Source organism: Semicossyphus pulcher, unplaced genomic scaffold (assembly GCF_022749685.1).
Source record: "Semicossyphus pulcher isolate SPU_LCO1_2020_fin unplaced genomic scaffold, fSemPul1.0.p SCAF_20, whole genome shotgun sequence".
In the NCBI taxonomy this organism is placed as follows: domain Eukaryota; kingdom Metazoa; phylum Chordata; class Actinopteri; order Labriformes; family Labridae; genus Semicossyphus; species Semicossyphus pulcher.
The window spans coordinates 15,204,756-15,225,757 of NW_027211694.1; the positions used below are offsets into that span (position 1 = coordinate 15,204,756).

At 40.3% G+C, this 21,002-nt stretch overlaps 2 protein-coding genes across 3 annotated transcripts; one reads left to right on the forward strand and one right to left on the reverse strand.

Moving 5' to 3' along the window:
* Nucleotides 1–453: 453 nt before the first annotated feature.
* On the reverse strand, nucleotides 454–6,843 carry pus7l (pseudouridine synthase 7 like). 2 transcript variants are annotated; one of them, XM_069671234.1, is made up of 11 exons: nucleotides 6,694–6,843; nucleotides 5,688–6,520; nucleotides 5,413–5,572; nucleotides 5,071–5,290; nucleotides 3,498–3,596; nucleotides 3,250–3,331; nucleotides 2,813–2,978; nucleotides 2,437–2,563; nucleotides 1,545–1,604; nucleotides 1,104–1,157; nucleotides 454–1,031 (listed from the first exon to the last, which is right to left on the reverse strand). In XM_069671234.1, the coding sequence occupies exons 2-11, from the start codon at nucleotides 6,475–6,477 to the stop codon at nucleotides 654–656; spliced, it is 2,136 nt and encodes a 711-aa protein (XP_069527335.1). In that variant the 5' UTR covers nucleotides 6,478–6,520; nucleotides 6,694–6,843; the 3' UTR covers nucleotides 454–653. The 2 variants fall into 2 exon arrangements, with proteins under 2 accessions (XP_069527335.1, XP_069527336.1); XM_069671235.1 differs by lacking the exon at nucleotides 1,545–1,604.
* A 5,112-nt stretch (nucleotides 6,844–11,955) lies between these two features.
* LOC138599598 (tetraspanin-8-like) lies at nucleotides 11,956–20,204 on the forward strand. Its single transcript, XM_069671339.1, has 9 exons — nucleotides 11,956–12,130; nucleotides 13,529–13,594; nucleotides 13,912–14,028; nucleotides 14,145–14,219; nucleotides 16,172–16,267; nucleotides 16,458–16,550; nucleotides 17,244–17,312; nucleotides 18,102–18,185; nucleotides 19,371–20,204. Exons 1-9 carry the CDS (start codon nucleotides 12,071–12,073, stop codon nucleotides 19,503–19,505), a joined length of 795 nt encoding a protein of 264 aa, XP_069527440.1. The 5' UTR covers nucleotides 11,956–12,070; the 3' UTR covers nucleotides 19,506–20,204.
* Nucleotides 20,205–21,002: the final 798 nt, after the last annotated feature.

A 21,002-nucleotide genomic window follows, 5' to 3' on the forward strand; every position in this document is an offset into this window, starting at 1 on the left:
TTCTGGAAGTACCAGAGAGCCATATCTACTGTGCTATTTTAGAAGGCAGAAAAAGTGGGCCATTGGAGTAGCTCAGCAGCGTGTCCCATATACAGAGGCTACAGTCCTTGATGCAATGGCCACGGGTTTGACTCCCAACCTCAGCTGTTTGCAGCGTGTCATCCCCCTCCTTTCTTCCCCTGTTTCCAACACAATCCACTGTCCTCTCTCTCTGCCTCAATGAAGACATAAAAGCTAAAAAGTGTTTTTGTATTTATAAAGACCGCACCTTGCCTCACTCCACCAGACACGCTCACAACCTCAGCTTGCCTCAATCTGCCATATCATCTTTCCCTCTGCAACCATTTGGACAACCTCTACCCATCTCTAAGTCTGTGTTCTGCATCTGGGTATGGATGAAATCAGAATGTTTTTTTTTATTATTATTTTATTTTAAACACAAATACTGTTCAGATTTTTTTACACTTTGACTTTCACATTTATCAATTGCACATGATGCTTGTTTTTTGCAATGTTCTTATGCTCATGACTTTAACAACAAACCTAAAAGGTTACTGATAATGAATCACAATGTTGGGTTACAAAAAAAGTTCTTTCCCACTAAAAAGAAAACTAATATGTAGAAATACAGCAGGAACAATGTCCTGTGACCTTCAGGGGTCACACTTCATGATCTCTCTGAGGAAGATAGTCGCGTAGCACGACGAGTCCAGGTCGAAGTTTAACGTCAGAGTGAGCGAGTCCTGCTTCTCTTCATCTGCTGTTCCATTCACCTGCCCTTCACTTCTTCTACTGCTGCCTCCTCTCTCCTCTCCTCCTCCTCCTCTCCCACAGGCCGCTCCCTTCAGCTGGTAGCGAAGGTTGCGCGGAGAGGACAGCAGGGGGCGGTAGCAGCCTGGCAGGTTTAGCTTGAGGCTGCCGACTCTGAAGCGACAGCCGTCCAGTCCGTCTCTGGACAGTCTCTCCTGGAACCACGCGCCCATGGAGTTCTCTGGATACTTTACGGTGTTTCCCGGCATTGGTAGCAACACCTGACAGGAAGATACAAAGACGGTAGTGAGGAAAAACAATAGGAGAATTTAAAGAAGAAGAATTTAACATACTTGTCCCAGTGTGTACACTCCGTCATGCTCCTCTTGGTCCGTCACCACATGGATCTGGAAAAACAAGTGACATGATGTGTGCAAAATAGGCCCAATATGTAAATATAACATACGTTATAATAAGTGTTAAACCTCAGAGTTACAGTGTGAACAACATAGGCGGGATTCAACCACAAATATCAGCTCTGCTCTGTCATATCCAGAACTGTCGGACATTTAAGCTTAACACTTAATAACTACAGTGACAAGGTTTCCTGAATGAGCCCTACTTACATTCTATTTGCAAACTCCCACAATGTAAATGTCAAAAGAGAACTAGTGTGAGAAATGGCCCAAGAAAGAGATGACATGAGTACCTACTGACCTGCGACCTGCAAACCCAACATAAATCAGAGGCCCAATCCCAATCTCCACCCAAAAGCCTAAACACTGAACACTCACAGATTTTAATGGGGTCAGGCGTCCAGTGCGTGAGTGCGTGAGTCCATGAGGGTCCGAGAACTGCATAAAAATGACGAATGGTAAAAAGTAAAAAAGCTGACCTGCAGCATGTCTTTGTGCATCTTACAGTGTTTATTTTAAGATAAGATAAGATAAGCTTTATTTAACAAACTATCAAAAGTCAGAAAGGCATTAATGTTAATCATTTGCGAATATTTAATTGTTGTCACTTACAGATAAACGTATTTGCGGTTCCCGTCACTGTCCATGCTCGAATTATTTACATTTATTATTAATTTTTGGTCAAACTTTATTGAACTACTTAAATGTACAAACATTCGTTTACATTTAATGGGGGGCTGGACAATCACGTTTGTATACGTCACCAAGTTTGCTGTGAACCCTGGGTAAGTCCCTCAGGAAAGTCTGCAGATATGTGGACTCACGGAAAGTCCGTAATTTGGCGTTAAAAAGTCCGCATCAGAGCCCTCACACACTCTGTGATCTGACAGTGGGACAGCACTAAGCACTCACGCACTTACCGGGAATGCGCCTCAAAGTCCGTGAGTGTGGAGATTGGGATTGGGCCAGAAAGGCCTTTTCCCTCATATGGAAGATAACTTTTCCCCTTTACTCTGTAAGATTCATGACACTTAGGACAATTTCCATTGAGAGGTTTTACATTTGGACTTTGGACAAGAGTTATAGCAAAAAATTAAAAATACAAATGAAGATTTTAGTCTCCAAAAATTAAATCATTTTTCTTTTTGCCTTTTTTACCTTCTCATTTCCTTTCCATTTATTTTGAGAGACTTAAAAGGCATTTGCTTGCACATTTCCATCAAAGCCCTGAGGTTAAGCTATTGTAGTTTTAAGCCAATATTACTCATACCTGAGGCGAGCTGCTTTCACCAGTGTCCTCCATCTTTTTTTCCCCTTCCTGCATCCACACCAGGTCTCCTCGCCTGACACTGTGTCCCAGTGTGGTCAGCCTGTGAGCCACCGCCTCGTTCCACACTCTGACAAACACATTTACAGTCATTTCAGCACAAATATCTCTGTGATTTATGACCATATTGAATCATTTTGTTCAAATAATACAAATCATTCAAGATCTTGTTAAAGAATTAAAAAATGAAACATTGGAGTATTCCATCGATATGTAAATATTCTTATCTCTCAGCTGCTGCAATGGAGCTCAATAGCCAAGGCTACAATAAGTTTTTTAATTGAGCAGGTTTTTTGAAGCCATTTTTCTTGTAGCTGACCTGCTGCAGTAGGCGTGTGGGTAGAAGACTCTCATGCTGTGCGGCAGGCTGAGCCAGGCCTGGGCACAACCATCCGGACCTGTTCCGTAGCGGTTCAGGGCTCGAAGCATCAGCCGCTCCCTGGCCTTCGACAACGGCATCAACGCTAAACACTCCTTAGCGTTATCTGGCGCAGAGAAGCAGAAGCGACTTTTCACATTCAAGTTATTCACAACATTTTAAGATACGGGAATCAGTTAGTAATAAACTTGATACATAAGCTGCTCTCAAAACCACAAAAACAAGGAAGATGACTCCTACCAAACAGGATGAAATAAATAAAGGAACTGGACAACTAAACTCATAGTTCCTGGAAACTCTGAGTTGAAATATGCCTCAAAAGACACTTTCACATCCTTTTCGTCCATTTTCAGGAAAAACAAATCAATGTTATGCACCTGTTTGAAGGAAGTGTCTCTTTGCTTGGCTCTGAGGATCATCGCCCTCCTCCGGAGTGAAGAAGAGACGCACAGCGCCCACCTGACCCACACAACACAGATCACAACAGGGCATCAATGTGAACTTATTTACAGATATGAAACTGCTCTGACAGTGTTTCTCTGGTGCAGCTTTTAGGAACAAATTTCACTGCACCAAGGGTGGTAACATCTGATCATGTAAAAAAATAATTTTATGCAACACTTACCATGTCTTCTTTGAGTAAAGCCAGCCCGACGCGGTCAGACTGAACACTCTGCGCCGTCCCAAACCTCTGTGGACCGTAGTAGTTGACAAAACCTCTGGCCTGCAAAGAACAACAAGGGATACTTTGTATTTCGTAAACACTTACAAAACTACCCTTAACATATACATTTATATTTGGGTATACCTTTGACATATATATACACACTGAACAAATATTGTTCACAAATTTGTCTGTGTTAGTGAGCACTTCTCCTTTGGTGAGATAATCCATCCACCTCACAGGTGTGGCATATCAAGATGCTGATTAGACAGCATGATTATTGCACAGGTGTGCCTTAGGCTGGCCACAATAAAAGGCCACTCTAAAATGTGCAGTTTTACTGTATTGGGGGGTCCGGGGGGGTCAGAAAACCAGTCAGTATCTGGTGTGACCACCATTTGCCTCAAGCAGTGCAACACATCTCCTTCGCATAGAGTTGATCAGGTTGTTGATTGTGGCCTGTGGAATGTTAGTCCTCTCCTCTTCAATGGCTGTGCCAAATTGCTGGATATTGGCAGGAACTGGAACACGCTGTCGTATACGCCGATCCAGAGCATCCCAAACATGCTCAATGGGTGACATGTCCGGTGAGTATGCTGGCCATGCAAGAACTGGGATGTTTTCAGCTTCCAGGAATTGTGTACAGATCCTTGCAACATGGGGCCGTGCATTATCATGCTGCAACATGAGGTGATGGTCGTGGATGAATGGCACAACAATGGGCCTCAGGATCTTGGGGTCATCCGTGAAGAGAACACCTCTCCAAAGTGACAGACACCATCGAATGTGAGCATTTTCCCACTCAAGTCGGTTACGACGACGAAGTCAGGTCGTGACCCCGATGAGGATGACGAGCATGCAGATGAGCTTCCCTGAGATGGTTTCTGACAGTTTGTGCAGAAATTCTCTGGTTATGCAAACCGATTGTTGCAGCAGCTGTCTGGGTGGCTGGTCTCAGACGATCTTGGAGGTGAAGATGCTGGATGTGGAGGTCCTGGGCTGGTGTGGTTACACGCTTGGATGTACTGCCAAATTCTCTGAAACGCCTTTGGAGACGGCTTATGGTAGAGAAATGAACATTCAATTCACGGGCAACAGCTCTGGTGGACATTCCTGCAGTCAGCATGCCAAATGCACGCTCCCTCAAAACTTGCCACATCTGTGGCATTGTGCTGTGTGATAAAACTTTTAGAGTGGCCTTTTATTGTGGCCAGCCTAAGGCACACCTATGCAATAATCATGCATCTTGATATGCCACACCTGTGAGGTGGATGGATTATCTCGGCAAAGGAGAAGTGCTCACTAACACAGATTTATGAACAATATTTGAGAGAAATCGGCCTTTTGTGTACATAGAAAAAGTCTTAGATCTTTGAGTTCAGCTCATGAAAAATGGGAGCAAAAACAAAAGTGTTGCGTTTATATTTTTGTTCAGTGTATATATTAGAATGAATTTTGGCTAATGAGGCTGATGATCTTATATTGTAGACAAAAAGTCTGTAACAATGTCACTCCAAAAATGTAAAAATAATACCTCAACATTCTCCACTGCTTCCTGTACCAGTGCTGCCAGCCGAGTGTGTGTGTTTGCCACAGAGGTGTGCGTGTCACTGGCGCCGTGTGGTCTCAGGTCGCGGACAACCAGGTCAAAGTGGTTCCCCTGCAGCCGCCCGAGCCTGAGAGGCTCGCTGACGGAGAGGATCTGAGACAGACGCATCCCTCTCTTCTCGAACTCTGCGGTCTTCTCTTTCAACCTGGTGATGAATGAATAAATAAGTAGTTGGAGTAGAAACAAAGACCTCGGTTGCGACCATATTATCTAGTATTGATTTTGAAGCTATGTGAGAAGTGAAACATGAAGGAAACTCAAAACTACCGTTGAGGTGAGACCTTCTTGACCACCATGGACTGGTACGTGATGGCTCTCTTGTCTTTGATCCCAGCATAGGTGAAATCTGACGGCAGGACCCCGAGAGCTGCAGCCATGTAGCTGATGGCCTCCAGAGTCTCCAGGTTCTCCTTACACAGAGTGAAAGCTGGAAGAGAGGAAACACAGCTGTGTTTTAATTAAACGTATACACTTATAAGAAATCATTTCTCCTACATCCTACAGCTTATCAATGTGCCTGTGACTGTAACTGTCTGCCTCACCAGTGTAAACCTCCTCTTCCTTTCGTTCCTCTGTTGTCCTCTTCTTCGGCCTCCCTTGCTCTCTCAGCCTGACTGTGATCGCTGTCGTTCCCTGGTCGCTGAAGCTTTTCGTCTCCACAAGCTTCCCAAACCTTCTGCTCAGGAAGTGATGGACGGCCGTCCTGTGATCCTTATCGTCATCAGGTCCAAACGTATAGGACGATCCACGCACTTTGGCATCAATAAACCTGAAAAAGTCCTCTGCTTCGTCCTCTGTGACCAGCTGGGAGAGCTCTCTGTAGTCTGGGTCTTCCCTAACCCTGATCTCTGGCTGGATGGTGACAGTCATAAGGAAAGGGAAGCGGTGTCTGACGGCTCGGTGGACGTTGGCTCTGTGGTGTTTGTCCGAGAAGTATCCCAGGGAAAGCTCCTGTTTGGTTATGTTTTCATCCTTGAGAGTCAACACAAACTGCTCGAGCTCCTCACTGACTGACTGACCTAAAATGACACTTAAATCAAAGCTGCATGGACTAGGAATGGTGGCATCTGCACCACAATCGGCTGCATCATCAGTGTCCTGTGAGACTGAGTGATGACTGTTGTCCCTACTTTCTGCACTGGTTTCATTGTATTTATGTGAGGAGGCACAGGCTTGTGCATGTGTAGCTGCCTCTGTGTTTACATGCTGTCCATTGATGTCTATTTCAGTCACTACAAAGTCTTTAATTAAGTTTTTAATGCTTCCAAGAAAACCTTCATGGTTTGATATGAAACATGCAGGGACGTTTGTAGCATCACTGTCCTGCTTCATGGTCACTTCATCCAAACTGCTCAGTTTTCACTTATTGTTATTCCTGAAAAAGACGGAAATTAAATGTTAAAGGCAGTCAGAGTTGGAGTACACCTTAAAAATATAGTAGGGAGGCTTACAAATATGATTGGTACTTTATTTCTAGTTAAACAAAGCTTATACATGCGGAATAACCAGTCTGTTTACTGTAATATCGTTTAAACACATATATCCTACCTCGGCTTTGAGCGGTACCTGCTGTAACAAAGAAAATAAAGCGCCTTCCAGTTTAAATATATAAATATAAATTTATTTTGAAGGAATAATAATAATGTAACTGTTTTCCCCTACTCATTTACTCACTACGGCTGCATGCGGTACGCAAACGAGAAGCTGTTGATGTAAACAACGCTCAAACAATTCACGCCACTTCCGCGTCATGTGACCGTCATGTGACTTTTCTTAAAGGGACCGACACCATTTCATCCACCTGCTCTCTGCCTCGATATGCATTTATCAATAAAAAACGTATTCAGGATACAGCCAGTATAACTGTGAAAATAAGGGAAAGATAAAATAACATAAATAACGAAATGTTAAACATTTAAGATAATCTAAAGTGGGTATAATTAAACTACATAGCTGAGTTAATGGCCATCATAATACGAATGATAACCGTATTTAGGCCTACTCTTTAATCGTCCAAAATAATTATCCATAGACCAAGTTCACCACAACACAAATATTAAAGCCGTGTTACACAGCATGTATTATAGATAAGCTAAAGTTTTAAGTGAAATCACATAAATGTATATTCCAACAATAATCGATTGAGAAAACAAAAGCGTATTTTATGACAACTGCAACCCCATCAGGTTAGATCATGTAATGTCAATGAAAATACACTGTAATATCTGACCAATGTGTTGTTATGGTTTTTTGTTATGCTTAGCTCTGGATCTTTCTTATGAATGAAATGGGAATAGAATGTGTTTTTAACTGTTTAGTTTAACTATTTCTGTAATATGTGTGACTAAACACACTGAATGGGTTTCTCAAGTCGAGCATATCACTATAAATCAAATCAGCAACTAGCAAAATCCCCAGTCGTCATCTAGTTCTGCTTTTATACACGTCATCATAATATGACAGTAAAGAGTTGGTGTGTTTCTCAGGAAACATAGGTACATATCAAGTGCAACTTGATACAAGAGCTGCAGTGGATTGTCGCCCAGTAGGTGTGGTTTACTGACAGTTTGTGACACATAGGAAATGTTTTACACTTCCCCCCTCCAGCTGATTTTCCTCTTCCTTTCTGCTCATAAATCATCTACGTTAAAAAAAAGTTTTTGTTTGACAGAACATATTCTCTGGAACCAAGATGATTCTTGGAAATGATTCAAGTTTTTCTTTCACTTTAATCAATTTCTCAGCAGCAGGGTAATATAATAGTATTGACTCATCCTGCACCGTTATCTCTGCATTAAGGATTGTCTTGGCTGCAACCAGGCATACTTCAACTAAAAAAGACTGAAGCCAGGACACATTTGACACTCTCCAGCACTCTTATTTTATTTTGAAGTAAGGGGAGTAAATATGACCATTCACTTTTCATTTCTTTTTTTAAATGGACTGTTTTCTTATGACCTTATGACTTATGACCTAAAAACATTTTCCTGTAGCCTACTGTAAGGAAGATTTTACTGATAGACACCCAAAAGGAAGCCTGATCTGTTCTTTGTCTGGGAGAACCATATAAGGAATGTTTGTTAACTTTATCCAAGAAAGACATACACCAATAACCAGTGGATTAGAGTAAAGTATGCAATGGCTTAGCTCTTGGGACAACCAAAGAAAACAATGGGTCATCCACAACATGTGCAGAACAATGCAGCCAAGGTCCTGACTGGAATGAAAAAGGGTTGAAGCGGTTTCTCCAGAGGTGAAAATCCCTTTCCTGTTCGAATCCATGTTTCATTTCAAGCTTGTAGATAAGTTACATAACTTCCTGCTTGCCCTGGGGCCCACTGACTGTTAATCCCTCGATGATGCTTTCAGCTGCTTTGGACCGAGGCCCTGAAAGAATCTTCCTGGGAATGGGGCAGCAGAAACCAGCTTCACAGACTTGATTTCCTTTGTTAATATTTTACAAATGAGTTCTGAAAAGCCTTAGTGCTATAAGTGCACTATCATTGATTGCTGAAGATTCCCAAGCGCCCCAGCTATCAGCGTTCAGAAACACTGCTAGTTAGTAATGAAACAAAAGGCATATCCCCATATCTATCTCACAAATAAAGCGCACACAAATCCTTAAGCTTAAACTGTGTAGTATGAAACTACAGACTTTCATCGTCATAAAAACATAGCCTAGCTTTGTCTTGCTTCACATCCCTTGGCTTTGCCTTGCATTACTTAGTTTAGCGTTGCCTTGCTTTATTTAGCTAAGTGTTGCCTTGCTTTACTCAGTTTAGCGTTGCCTTGCTTTTCTTAGCTTAGCTTAGCTTTGCCTTGCTTAACTTGGTGTTGCCTTGCTTTACTTAGTTTAGCGTTGCCTTGCTTTAATTAGCTTAGCTTAGCTTAGCTCTGCCTTGCTTTACTTAGCTTAGTGTTGCCTTGCTTTACTTAGCTTAGTGTTGCCTTGCTTTACTTAGCTTAGCTCTGCCTTGCTATACCTAGCTTAGCGTTTGCTTGCTTCAATTCGCTTAGCGTTAAGGTGTTTCACTTCGTTTAGCGTTGCCTTGCTTTACTTAGCTTAGCATTGCCTTGCTATAATTAGCATAGCGTTGCCTTGTTTAAGCTTTGCCTTGCTTCACTTCGCTTAGTGTTGGCTTGCTTTACCTAGTTTAGCGGTGCCTTGCTTTACTTCGCTTAGCGTTGCCTTGCTTTACTTAGCTTAGCGGTGCTTTGCTTTACTTAACTCAGCGTTGCCTTACTTAACTTAGCTAAGCTTTGCCGTGCTTCACTTAGCTTAGTTTTGCTTAACTTAGTTTAACTAAGCTTAGCTTTGTGTAGTTTTATTTGTTTAGTCTGTAGAAAAGCAATGTGCGTATGTGTTAACGAGTAAGTTCATACAAGAGTATTGATAGATAACAAAAAAGGGGAGAAAATTTAGTTAAGAAATGTGTAAAATATACAGAAACTAGCGGTGGAACCATTTTCTTTTTAAAATAAACATTTTTCTCTCATGACACTTAACATAGACCTTTGTTATCCTTGACCGTAAGTGCCTATTTATGAAAGTATTACCAAAAAAATTCTAAATGTTGTTTCATTAGAGTAAAATTGTGCAACATTTTTCTTCAAAAAATAGAATCAGTCTGATCATTTCCAGTAAATTAACAGATTTCTTGCCCCTTCAGTATTTTCCGCCCACAAACATCCTCTGGGCCATAGCCTGTCTCTGTGCAATCATGTCCTACAGATGTGTGAGCGTGTGCCAACAAACAAGTGTGCCAAAGATGGAGTGGATGTTCGATGGTGACGTTAGTTGACTGAAACATTTAGAAACAAAGGAGCTGTGTGCATGTGTGAATGTCTGCATTGGCGTGTGGGTGTGTGTGTTCAACAGGCCCTCCAGATGTTTTTAAGCTCCGTCAGGAAACACTCTGGATCTACCTTGGTGGAACTCCAGGGACTAATAATTGTGTGTGTGTGTGTGTGTGTGTGTGTGTGCGTGTGTTTATGTCTGTGTGTGGAGGAGTGAAATGCAGATAGACAGATGGATGGATAGAAAAATAAAGTGGTAGATTTTGTATGTGTGGGTGGGACTCTGAGAGGAAATGTGATGCAGACTATCACTAGTCCCTTTGTACAGCAGACAAAAAGTGCTTTATTGGGGACCGAACAAAAGGCAAGTTCAGTCATAGGAACACACACACAAATGTACAACCACATCCTTTCCTTTCCTTCATGTTTCTACTTTCCTTCAGCTACATTTTAAAGCTCTGTTTCTTCAATGTCTGTCCTCCAATCTGTCTCTTTCTCTCTCTCTGCTATTTGGTAATATAGCCAGGATTGGTGAACTTCTTCTTCTACTCTTTTTTTTTTTTTTTACATTTTAAATTCCAAAACACAGTGACGTCAAATATATTAAACAAATCTGGACCAAACTGAAGCTTGTGTTGCATTTATGGTTATGTCAATTAAAGTTGCACTGTGGTCATAACCACAGAAATGAAATAGTGATGCATGTAACTATATTACTGACCGCATTCACGATCAATTTGAAAAAAAACAATTAAAGCCACAAGCGGTGTGAACGGGCCCTCGCACCTCAGTGCACGTTGGGGTGTGTCGCAGCTGTGGGGTGTGAGTTGTGGTATGTCGCAGCTGTGGGGTGTGCTGCAGCAGCAGGGAGTGCATGAAGCTACAGGCTGTGCACAAGTAGATGGTGCTTTCAGCATGAGCCAAATTTATATGTAGATCTGTTCAGGCCAGGACTGGCATCATACATTTACAATTTGGAGATGATGTGAGACCTACTACTGCCTCGTTCCACTAGATGCCGCTATGACTATGACTGATATTTATTTTCAGATCTGTTCAGGGCAGCACCCTCATCAAACCTGTCAAATCTGGAGCAGATTGAATTTATGAGGGTTGGCTCTCTAGCTATGACAGAAAAAATGAGTGCGTAGATCTGTTCATGGTGGGACTGTCATCAATTATATGAAATTTGGAGCAGATTGAACCTTGTATAAAGGAGTTACAACAACTTCCTGTTTCAATGGCGAGTGAGAGGAGTACATCAAAGTATATAACATGTAATTTCCTGTTGCCAGTAGGTGGTGCTGTCACTATTATGAAAATGCAAACGATAAATGTGTTCAGGGCATGTCTCTGTACACGTATATGAAATGTGGTGCAGATATGATGAAGTACAGCCAAGTTATAACAGCCTAAATTGTATGGCGAGGCATGATGGCGAATGCTGTATTCGCTGCGTCACCAGGGACACGCCTTCTGATGAAAACTCCAAATTTTTCTACAAACCTCAATCAAGGTGTTAAAGCTTTTCTGACAATAAATTGAAGTTGATATGATTTACCGCCTTGGAGGAGTGGCTTGTGGCGTAAAACATACCATTTCCTGTTTCCAGTAGGGGGCGCTCTGCCTGAAGGGAAATATTTGCATGCAGTGATGTTCAGGCTGCAGTTATGCTTCATTTGGAGCCAGAGTTGTGGCGCCATGGAGCCATTTTTACCACGCCCATGCACCAGACCCCTATTAGTTGCAAACTTTTGCCACTTTTGATGCATGTGCAAACTTTCATGAGTTTTGGGGCATGTTAAAACCGCCTAACATGGGATTCATTTCGGATGCAAAGAAAGAATAATAATAATCTCAACGATTCCAGTAGGGTCCTCGCACTGCGTTCAGTGCTCGGGCCCTATAAATAGCTGCAGCTCCCACCCCCCGACACACAGATACGCCCTCAGCCCCATGCTTGGAGGGCATGTAGAAGACCTGCGCCTGCACAACACAACACAAGGACTTACTCCACCCACTAGAGTGTCGGAGAGTCAACGCTGTCTTCAACAATAACAGACGTGCGTCTCTCTCGTATTACATGGGAACGCTTTGAAACATCACTATCGACTTACAACGAAACAAAATGGGGAGAGTAAACGTCTGTCTGAAAAGGAGTTACATTATCGTCACAAGTCTGATCGTGGTGAGTCTGTTTGTTAAACTCGTGTACACCACAGAAAGAGTCTGTAGTAGGCAGGCACGCTATATGTTAACATTTCAGGCTTCATAAGATGATTTATCAGATGCTTAATTACAAATATGCATTTGCTTCCAGTGCACCTCATTAAAGAGAGGTGTTATTTTGCCTAATTTGTAGTTTAAATAAAATATATTGGCACTGCAGCTAAAGCTTGATAGGAACGGTAGGACTTTTTATGGAATTTGTTTTATTTATATTAAAAAATCTAAACTTTTCCTGCAAAGGAAATGAACCGTAAGTGTCAGAATAATAATAATAGTAGTAATATAGTAATATAATAAATAGTCTTTGCAGTATATAGATAATAAACCCTGTTTTTGGTTACATTTCGGCTTGTATTGTTACAGGAACTTGGCATATACTGAACGTGTCCACAATAATAGGCTATTACGTATCTCTAAACAAATTTCACTTAATGTTCAAATTCTAATTTCACCGAATTTCCATATAAATTATTTTCATATTTAAAGCTGCTGTGAGGAACTTTAGGTTTGTGTTGATTTTCGCGCCCCCTGTGGACAAAGCCTTACCTCTTATCTCTTTGCTGATTTGGTCCTGTACATGCTACAAGTGGTAGCTTTTAACAAAAATTATTAATTGAATACCTGAGTGTTTAAAATGTCAAAACATGGTGAAAAAAATCACATTAAAAAAGCTATACCATCACATTGATTTTGAATAAGTTGCTTAGTTTTGTATAATATGCACATAAAACTTTAGAATTTGGCATTTGTTCTTGAAATGTGACCTCAAAGATAAATCGATAACTCAAAAGTTTCTGATGGCTCAACATGGTCTATGTTGGCTCTTAAAGCGATTATAAATCAAATCTGTTGTTTTTTGCTGGGATTTCACATCCACTCAAGCCTTCACACGCGAACTAAAAACAAAACAAAAAAACAGGCCTCACTATGTACAGGAAAGCGATCCTAACACCTACTGTTAGGCTGTCAATCTTCTTCCAGTCTCTTCCTCCTCTACGATTTTTCACACGGACTTCATGGGAACCTGATTGTGTAACATGTGGTTTTGCTTGTTTGTGTCCCTGCAGGTCAATTATAACTGTCATGCTATGGGAGCAGTACACCTTCTCTTTGCTCTTCCAGGAGAAGCAGATTTAATTTCATTGATAAACTCAAGTGTTGCATATAACCATCCGTCATGGCACAATTTTTTGGTTTTGGGCCAATAGTTGGATATGTTGTCTGTAGTCTTTGCTTTCAGCTGATGTTTGTTTGACTACTACTGTGGAATATTCAGCAGACTTATAAATAATTTAAATAATTGCTAGTTGCAGCCCTGAAATAAAAGACTAAATGGACTGTGTTGCTGCTGTTGCAGATCATCAACGCCCTGCTGTTGGCCTTGACCTTGTTTAGCCACGGATACCTCCACAACCATGAAGAGGTAACATTTACAGTAAAAAAACATCTTATCAGTGATTTTTAATTTTCAACACATCCATTTGCAGACAAGTGACATAAGCAGGTTTCACGTGTCTGCTGAGTAACTCCTGCACTGCATCACTGAAATGAATGGAAACAAATTCATGGCAGTATTATGTAAAGTATTTAGAATTTAAGGAAGATCATAAACTTGCCAAAAAGAAAATAAAACAGGTCTTTGTAAGTGTTTACCGACGTTATTTCAGACAGAACGGGGCATTGAACTCTTCCTTGTTTACTGATCCCGCTGACCTGGTTCTCTGTTTGTTTTCTCCACAGATAGAAAAGTTTGCTGCAGGCCTGCATGGCATGTATGCTGTCGCCATCATACCTCTGCTCTTGAGCAGTTTCGGTCTATATGGGGCCTGCAAACAGAAGAAATGGGCGCTGATAGTGGTGGGTAAAGAAAAAAAGTACATCCTATAGTAAAAGTAGTAGAAATAATGAACTACATCCTACAACACACTCAGAATTTGATTGCTCATGTCTACATGTGTGTGTCTGTGTCTCAGTTTGCAGTGGGAATGATCCTGAGCAGCCTTTTCATGATTGTGTGTGAAATTAACGCACTGGCTGCGCAATCAAAGGTATTACAAACTCCACTTTGAAGTATTTCTTCACATTTGTTTGAAGAGGCAATACCAAAACTAATACAGAAACGTAGACAGGACTAGGGTCTAGTTAGCTTCTCTTTAGGTTGGGAGCAAGGATCAAAGATTAGCTGAAAGTTTGCCAAGTACCACCCAACATGCTATGAGTGTTGCCACACATGTCAAGGTTTTCATTTTCAAATGACATGTATGGGTTTGAATATGACCTGTGACACAGAACATGACTTAGGTTAACTTAGTTAGAATCCATTACCCAACATAACATTCACACATCTTTAGCTGAGTGGAAAATATACCTTCTTGGACATGTAGTGTATCTTGCATGTCTAGTAAAGGGTTAAATACTCCCGCCAGGAAGTAACATTAAGAATTGGTTGACATAATAGTGTTTGCTTTCTGACTTTTCCATCCTGGTTCTCCTTGATTTAGCTTTAGTAAATGCTTCTGCGTACGATTTCCAGGTCTCCTAAAAGTTCTTCAATTTGTACACCAGCTCTGAGATTTCCTTTAAATATAGCATATTAAAATAGGGAAACAGCAATGTATGTCCATTTTTGGGAAATCTAGTTAGCCATAGTATTATAGCACTGTACTGAACATCTTAATGTATTGTTTGTTTTTCTTATAATTCTCGGGCAATTTGATGCTGTAGAAAAACCTACTTGGACAAGCAACATAGTTGTAAGATCAGTGCTTAAATGTTAAAAGGATAAAATGGTTTGAGTATTAGGAATTAATTAATAACAGCTGTAAATAACTGTTAAAATCAGCGTTTGTTCCCCGCAGGCTCGAAACAGGTGAAGCATCTAGGCCTAAATGTTCCCAGGGTTTTGATGTTCCCATGGTCCTTTGTTTCGACATCTCAATATCCTCGTAATATGAAACATTTGAGAACCTTTCACAAGACGTTATGTTTCCCAGCAATGTTTTTCCCTTGGTTAAATGTTGGATGTAGGTTCCCCCATGACGATATGTTGAAATCACTGACTTGCAGCTTATAGCATACTGCTTTCATACTCCTTAAAACACTCAGATTCATAAGCAAGACAGTTGACTTAAAACATTGATTTCTCCTCAGTGTCAGAAGATCATTCCAACTGAATTTGAAACATTTTTCTTATGTTTTGTTTTATCTTTGTTTGTTTTGCAGTTTAAACAGTGGAGACTAACTAGTCTCTTAAAATGTGAGCAAACAGTGCTCTTGGGACATGGGGTTAATGCAGAAACACGCTATATGCTAATTTAGCTCTGCTAACCCCTATGAAAAAAAGACAAAAGGAACATCCACTGTAATAATGTCAGCCATATACAGAATATTTAACAATTGTGAAGTCAGCTAGAGAAGTTTAAACACATACAATTAATTACCAAACACATTACTGTGCATAATATTGCATAGATAAAAAGCTTACATGCGGAAGTAGTAAGCTAGCAAAAGATAACGTGTGCAACTTAAGCTAAAGCTGGTAAACATAAAGTTTAATCCATTCCTTATACATTTTGCTTGTTGTATTTTGGTTTTTATCAAGGCAATTAAAAAGACACCCTCTTTCAAACTTTGTAGATATTGAATGTGGTTCTACTGGTTGTAGTATTGCAGCTAGCAAGCAGCAACATCTTAGCTAACCTGCTGTATCTAGTTAGATGATTCCGGGGCAGGGGATTAGAAAATGATCAGCCGAAATTGCAATATGAGTGGGAGGAGCGTTCGCAAACTCCAGATATAAACCGAAGTAACTAACAGACACCTTTTGAATTTAAAACTGTAATGCTTTAAATCCATAATGTTGCAACTTCACTTCCAACAAAAACATGGCTGCCAGTCATTTTTGTTTTGAATTTGTCAATCAAAAATTAGCCTAAAAAATTCTATACCATGTGTTGGCCTGCTAGTTGTCTAATTTTTTTTTGTCTGTTTTGTTTTTCAGATGGCTAAAGATTTAACAAGGCACTACCTGAACTACCTGCCATTGTCCAATGTTAGTGATGATATACTAAACACCTTCCAAGAAATACAAATGGAAGTAGGTAACCCTGCGAATGTGTGAATGCATTCATTTTCAAGTTAAGGATTATTTTTATAGAGCACAATCTCAATTCCAATTGCTTTAGAGAGCACGAAGACAACCAACCAGTTTTTTAACACTGTTTAGTAGTAACAAAGCCCTTCTATGTCTTCTAATTCTGTCCTGTACCTTTCGTCTTCCTTCTCAGTTTCAGTGTTGTGGACTGGATCAGGGCTACCTTGACTGGGGCCAAAACATCACAAAATCCTGCCTGTGCATCGAAGGGTCCACTTTGCCATGTGTGAGTGAGAAATGTGAGGCGATTCACAGATCCAGTCTTAAACCTCCCGATAATTTCAAACATGTTTGATATTTAGGATTCAAAAATTGGATTATTACGTGAGTTGTTTCCGAGTTGCACCACAACAGCAAATGATAAAGAAGTCTGCAAGGTGACAGACGCGATTCAATGCAACAGTTATTATTTTAGCTCTGATTCCGTTAGCTAGCTTGCTGCTACTTATGGAAAACGAACAGGTACATAATCACCTTCATTTCTCGCTGAAGAATGTAAAATGTGTGTTGACCGTGTCTCACAAAAAAAATGTCGTATCAGACTTGTTAAGCCTTGTGCTTCTGTTTTTTCTCGCTGCAAAGCATCACTACAGCAGGTTGTAGTCAGAGGAAAGCAGTTGTAAACAAAACAGAGACTAAGATCACGTGGGATCGCACAAGCTGATGTGAGGATGTGCTCGCTCCCTCTGGCAAACATGATAATTTTAATTTGCTATGCTTCTTTCTTTTCAATCTTGTGTGCATGTTTTAGATTAGAGAGAAGAACACCTGTGAAGCCAACCAATTTTGAAATCTCTTATGATTGTAAAAGTTCTTTAGCCTGAAGCCGGCCTTGATGCATTCCCTCATTTAATGGTCCAAAAGTACCTGATACAAAGCATTAATGGTTCAGTGGGTGACTCATGTCTGTGTATTTCAGGTGGCAGCTCCAAGGAACAGCATTCATTTTGAGACGGATGGTGTCCAGCCCGTCATGATTTATAAAGAGGTAATACACATATTATTATTATTATTAATATTGTTCATTTTTAATGTTTTAAAGCTCCTGTGAGGAGTTTTTCACTGGTTATGAAATAGACTGAAATTAATTCTGATTACTCTATAAGACCTACAAAAGCAAACCAGACCATCAGCAACAAGATTGATTGTTTCTATATAGTTATTTTTAATGCCTGAAAACGCTGGCGGGGGGTAGGTGTTGCTGCCTTTGTTTAAGTTTTCCAGGGCAAAATTTTTAAGTGAGTGATACATATGATTGTTAACGAAAGCAGGATTTGGTTTTTCTGAATTATGTACAGGACAAAATGAGCAAGAGAGAAGAGGTACGGCTTTGTCCACAGGGGGAGCCAAAATGGTCACAAACCAAAAGTTCCACACAGTAGCTTTAATTACCATTTCATTGATGACACATAACAGTTTTTTTACAACTGCAATACCAGAAAAAGATTGTGTACTTTTATGCTTATGAATGTAACATACAGTATTACAACAGTGCAAGCAAAAATCAGGGGGAAAAATAGTATGAAGGTAACTTTTCTTACTGTATCATTTCTCTGTTTTCCTCTGTTGGTTGACACAAGGAACTGAGAAAGGTCTTGTAACCATTTCTTGAGAAAAATTCTGTGGAATGAAGAAGTGGTTTCCAACTTATTTGCCTCCTGACGCATTTAAATGAAGCCCAAGATTTGTTACTCAATTCTCTAAATCCTGTTGACTCTACAAACATATTTTAAAGTGATGATGTCGTATAAAACATTGATTCACTCTTCTGTTTCAGCCGTGCCTTCCACAACTGATTGCTCATCACATGGCTGGCCTATATATTTTGTTGGGCATAATGCTGGGAATCACATTACTCTGGGTAAGTACTGTCAGTCTACAGCAGTGTCACACTCCAGGGGTTGCAGCCTTCGAAGGCCGTATTTGGAGGCTGATTGTGGCCCAGTGGCGTGTCAAAGGCTGTCCCAATGCGAAGGGTCCCTCAGATGCGGCTGACAAATACGTCCTCCGTTTCCCGGGCCACGAAGGATCCATTGGGTGCATACTTCTCGGCCCAACATATCCCGAGATGTATTGCCCGCCAATTCAAACGAGATGGCGGACTCTTGCGCTGCCGAAAGAATAAACTTTTAAATGTAAAAGTTTTTGTTTTCAACTAAATTGAATAGCCAGCATTACACAAAAGAACGGAAGGGCCTTTTTACTCTGCCTAATCCGTTAGTTGATGAATTAGCTAGTTAACCAGCTTGTTTCCCACAGAGTGAGATTACTTTTTTGTGATGTTGCTAACTGGAGTTGTTAAATTCAAGACTAAATAAGCTAAGAGAGCTTGCTAGAAAACCACTAGCAGCACCAACCTGTCACTCAAAGCAGCCATGCCTCTTATTGCCGGACAAACTATATCTTGAAAATCTAGTCCCCTTTGAACAATTTAAAGCCATGTTAAAAGCCCATGTTTCTGAAAAATGTAACTGCTTCATTTGAGCCGGTCTCAGTCCTTTCCTTTTGTTTTTGATGGTTGTATTTCTTGTTTGTTATTGTTTTATCTTTGTTTGAACTGTAACTGGTATGCCGTCTTGGCCAGGTCTCCCTCGGAAAAGAGATTTTATCTCAATGGACTTCCTGGTTAAATAAAGTAAAATTATGCATACCTTTTGGCCTTAATATAATAACAGTTGCATCAAAATTCACCCCATGCACAATTGTCATAAATAGAAAACATAGCCAGAGACCAAAACCATTTTTTGTTCCAGGTTGTAAACATGTTTATTTCAGCTGGGAAGTTTTGCATTTTAACATGAGGCCTGATGGGGATTGACTCACTTTTGGAGCCAGCCTCAAGTGGCCACTCTAGGAACTGCAGTTTTGGCACTTGAGCATTGGTTTCATTTCTCAACCTCAGAGGATTCCTCTGGAATGAAACATGAAAGGAATGCCTGTAAACAGGCTCTTTGTCTTCAAATTTTTGGTTTTCTGATAACTCATTTGGGCAAATGATGAATCAGCAAAACGTGGATAAGTAGTAATAACTTTTTTTGTCTTTTAGGTATTGTCAGTCGCGCTGTGTATTGTCATTCTGTGTCATCTGAATCGGAAGGAGGACACCCCTACAGTGGTCTACAGCCCGGAGGCAAAGGCAGGAAACTACATCACTCTTACAGACGCTGCAGACTACACATGATTTAAATTTTTAGCTGCTATTTCATGGACGCATATTTTGGTCTGAAAGTTTGGAAAAGCGTCCTGAACTATGGGATTGGTACAAGGACATGTAGGAGTTTTACAATGCTTAAATATGTATCAGAAGTTTCCTCCAACAGAGTGAAGTTTCAAAAAAACACGTGTGCCTTTTTAATTTCTTTGTTAAGTGTTTTAATTGGAACCCTTCATTCATTTTTGTAATGATTATATTTGAACTCTTCTGTGGCATTTTCAACTCTGATTGGAAACTAATTTAGCATATTTGATCCGAGACATAAATCATAAAATATTTACAGAAAAAGTGGTTTTAACAACAAAATCAACTGATGATGAAATGACTGTATAAATGTGTACTTTATGGATGTATAAGAGCGTAAATAAGAATGTTTACTTTTATTCTATGGTTTTGTACTTTTATGGTTTTCTTTAATCATATTGTGACAAACTTTGTGTCAACTTTTTGTTGTTGTTGGTAAATGTTTCTTTCATTTTGGTAGCCAAAGATGTAAATCCAAATCCCTCTGACTTGATTATCTGCTGCATAAAAGGAGAATGTATAAGCAAGTTCAGGCAGTAATCTTCATCCATCTTTCAATAATCTGCCAACTGTTTAACCCATCTGGCATCATTATAATGAATGTAAAATCAGCCATTGCTTGTATTAAAATGCTAAAGCTAATGAATAGGACTGTTTGACGGGTTATTTGAAATACATCTCAAAAAGTTAACATCATGATATTTTGAAATACATAATTGTGGTTAGAATATTGTCACAAAAATTCCATGTTGTCCTACATTCAAAGAGTGGTATTATGCTGTTTGAAAGTTAAGAATTATATATATTTTAACAATGTTGGATGTACAAACTAAGGTGAGTGAAGTTTCAAATCTGTAGGTAAAAGCATGTTGGCGAAATCCCAAAGCTTCTCAGCTCAGTCTGCAGGCTGCTGTGAACGCCATCTTTTCTACACACTGCACTTTGTGACGTCACAAAGTGCAGCGAGAGCAGGCCAATCAAAAGAAAGTGGGCTTGTAGGGGCGGGGTTTCTTAAAGGGACAGAGCTGAATGAGTCGTTTCAGACAGAGGCTGTATGAGGGCCTGCACAGAGCACCAGTGTGAGAAAAATACGTTTTTTAAACTGTGAATTATGCTAAGCTACTCCACAGACTGAAATCACTCACTGTCAAGCTTCAAATTTCAGTCACAGAGTGAAGCTTGAAATTAGCACAATACCCCTCCTTTAAAAATGTTACTTAAAGGGATAGTTCAGGGTTTTTTTATGTGGGGTTGTATGAGGTACTCATCAATAGTAAGTGTACTACATACAGTAGATAACAGTCAGGACGGTCCCTGTCAGGAGAAGCCGGCAGGAGTTCCCACAAGGAAGCTAAGCTAAGCACAGCTGCAGACGGGGTAAGGAGTACCATGTACTTTAGTCCCTTTAAAGAGTCCTACATAAAAACAAACATTTCAATT

Excerpts from the sequence above, each read along its gene's own strand:
- pus7l (XM_069671234.1), bottom strand. The coding sequence starts at position 6,477 with ATGAAGCAGGACAGTGATGCTACAAACGTCCCTGCATGTTTCATATCA. Across the intron at positions 3,332-3,497 it reads CTTTACTCAAAGAAGACATG|GTGGGCGCTGTGCGTCTCTT; the intron begins GTAAGTGTTGCA and ends TGTGTGGGTCAG. Across the intron at positions 2,979-3,249 it reads GAGACACTTCCTTCAAACAG|ATAACGCTAAGGAGTGTTTA; the intron begins GTGCATAACATT and ends TCTCTGCGCCAG.
- LOC138599598 (XM_069671339.1), top strand. The coding sequence starts at position 12,071 with ATGGGGAGAGTAAACGTCTGTCTGAAAAGGAGTTACATTATCGTCACA. Across the intron at positions 12,131-13,528 it reads TCGTCACAAGTCTGATCGTG|ATCATCAACGCCCTGCTGTT; the intron begins GTGAGTCTGTTT and ends CTGCTGTTGCAG. Across the intron at positions 14,029-14,144 it reads AGAAATGGGCGCTGATAGTG|TTTGCAGTGGGAATGATCCT; the intron begins GTGGGTAAAGAA and ends TCTGTGTCTCAG.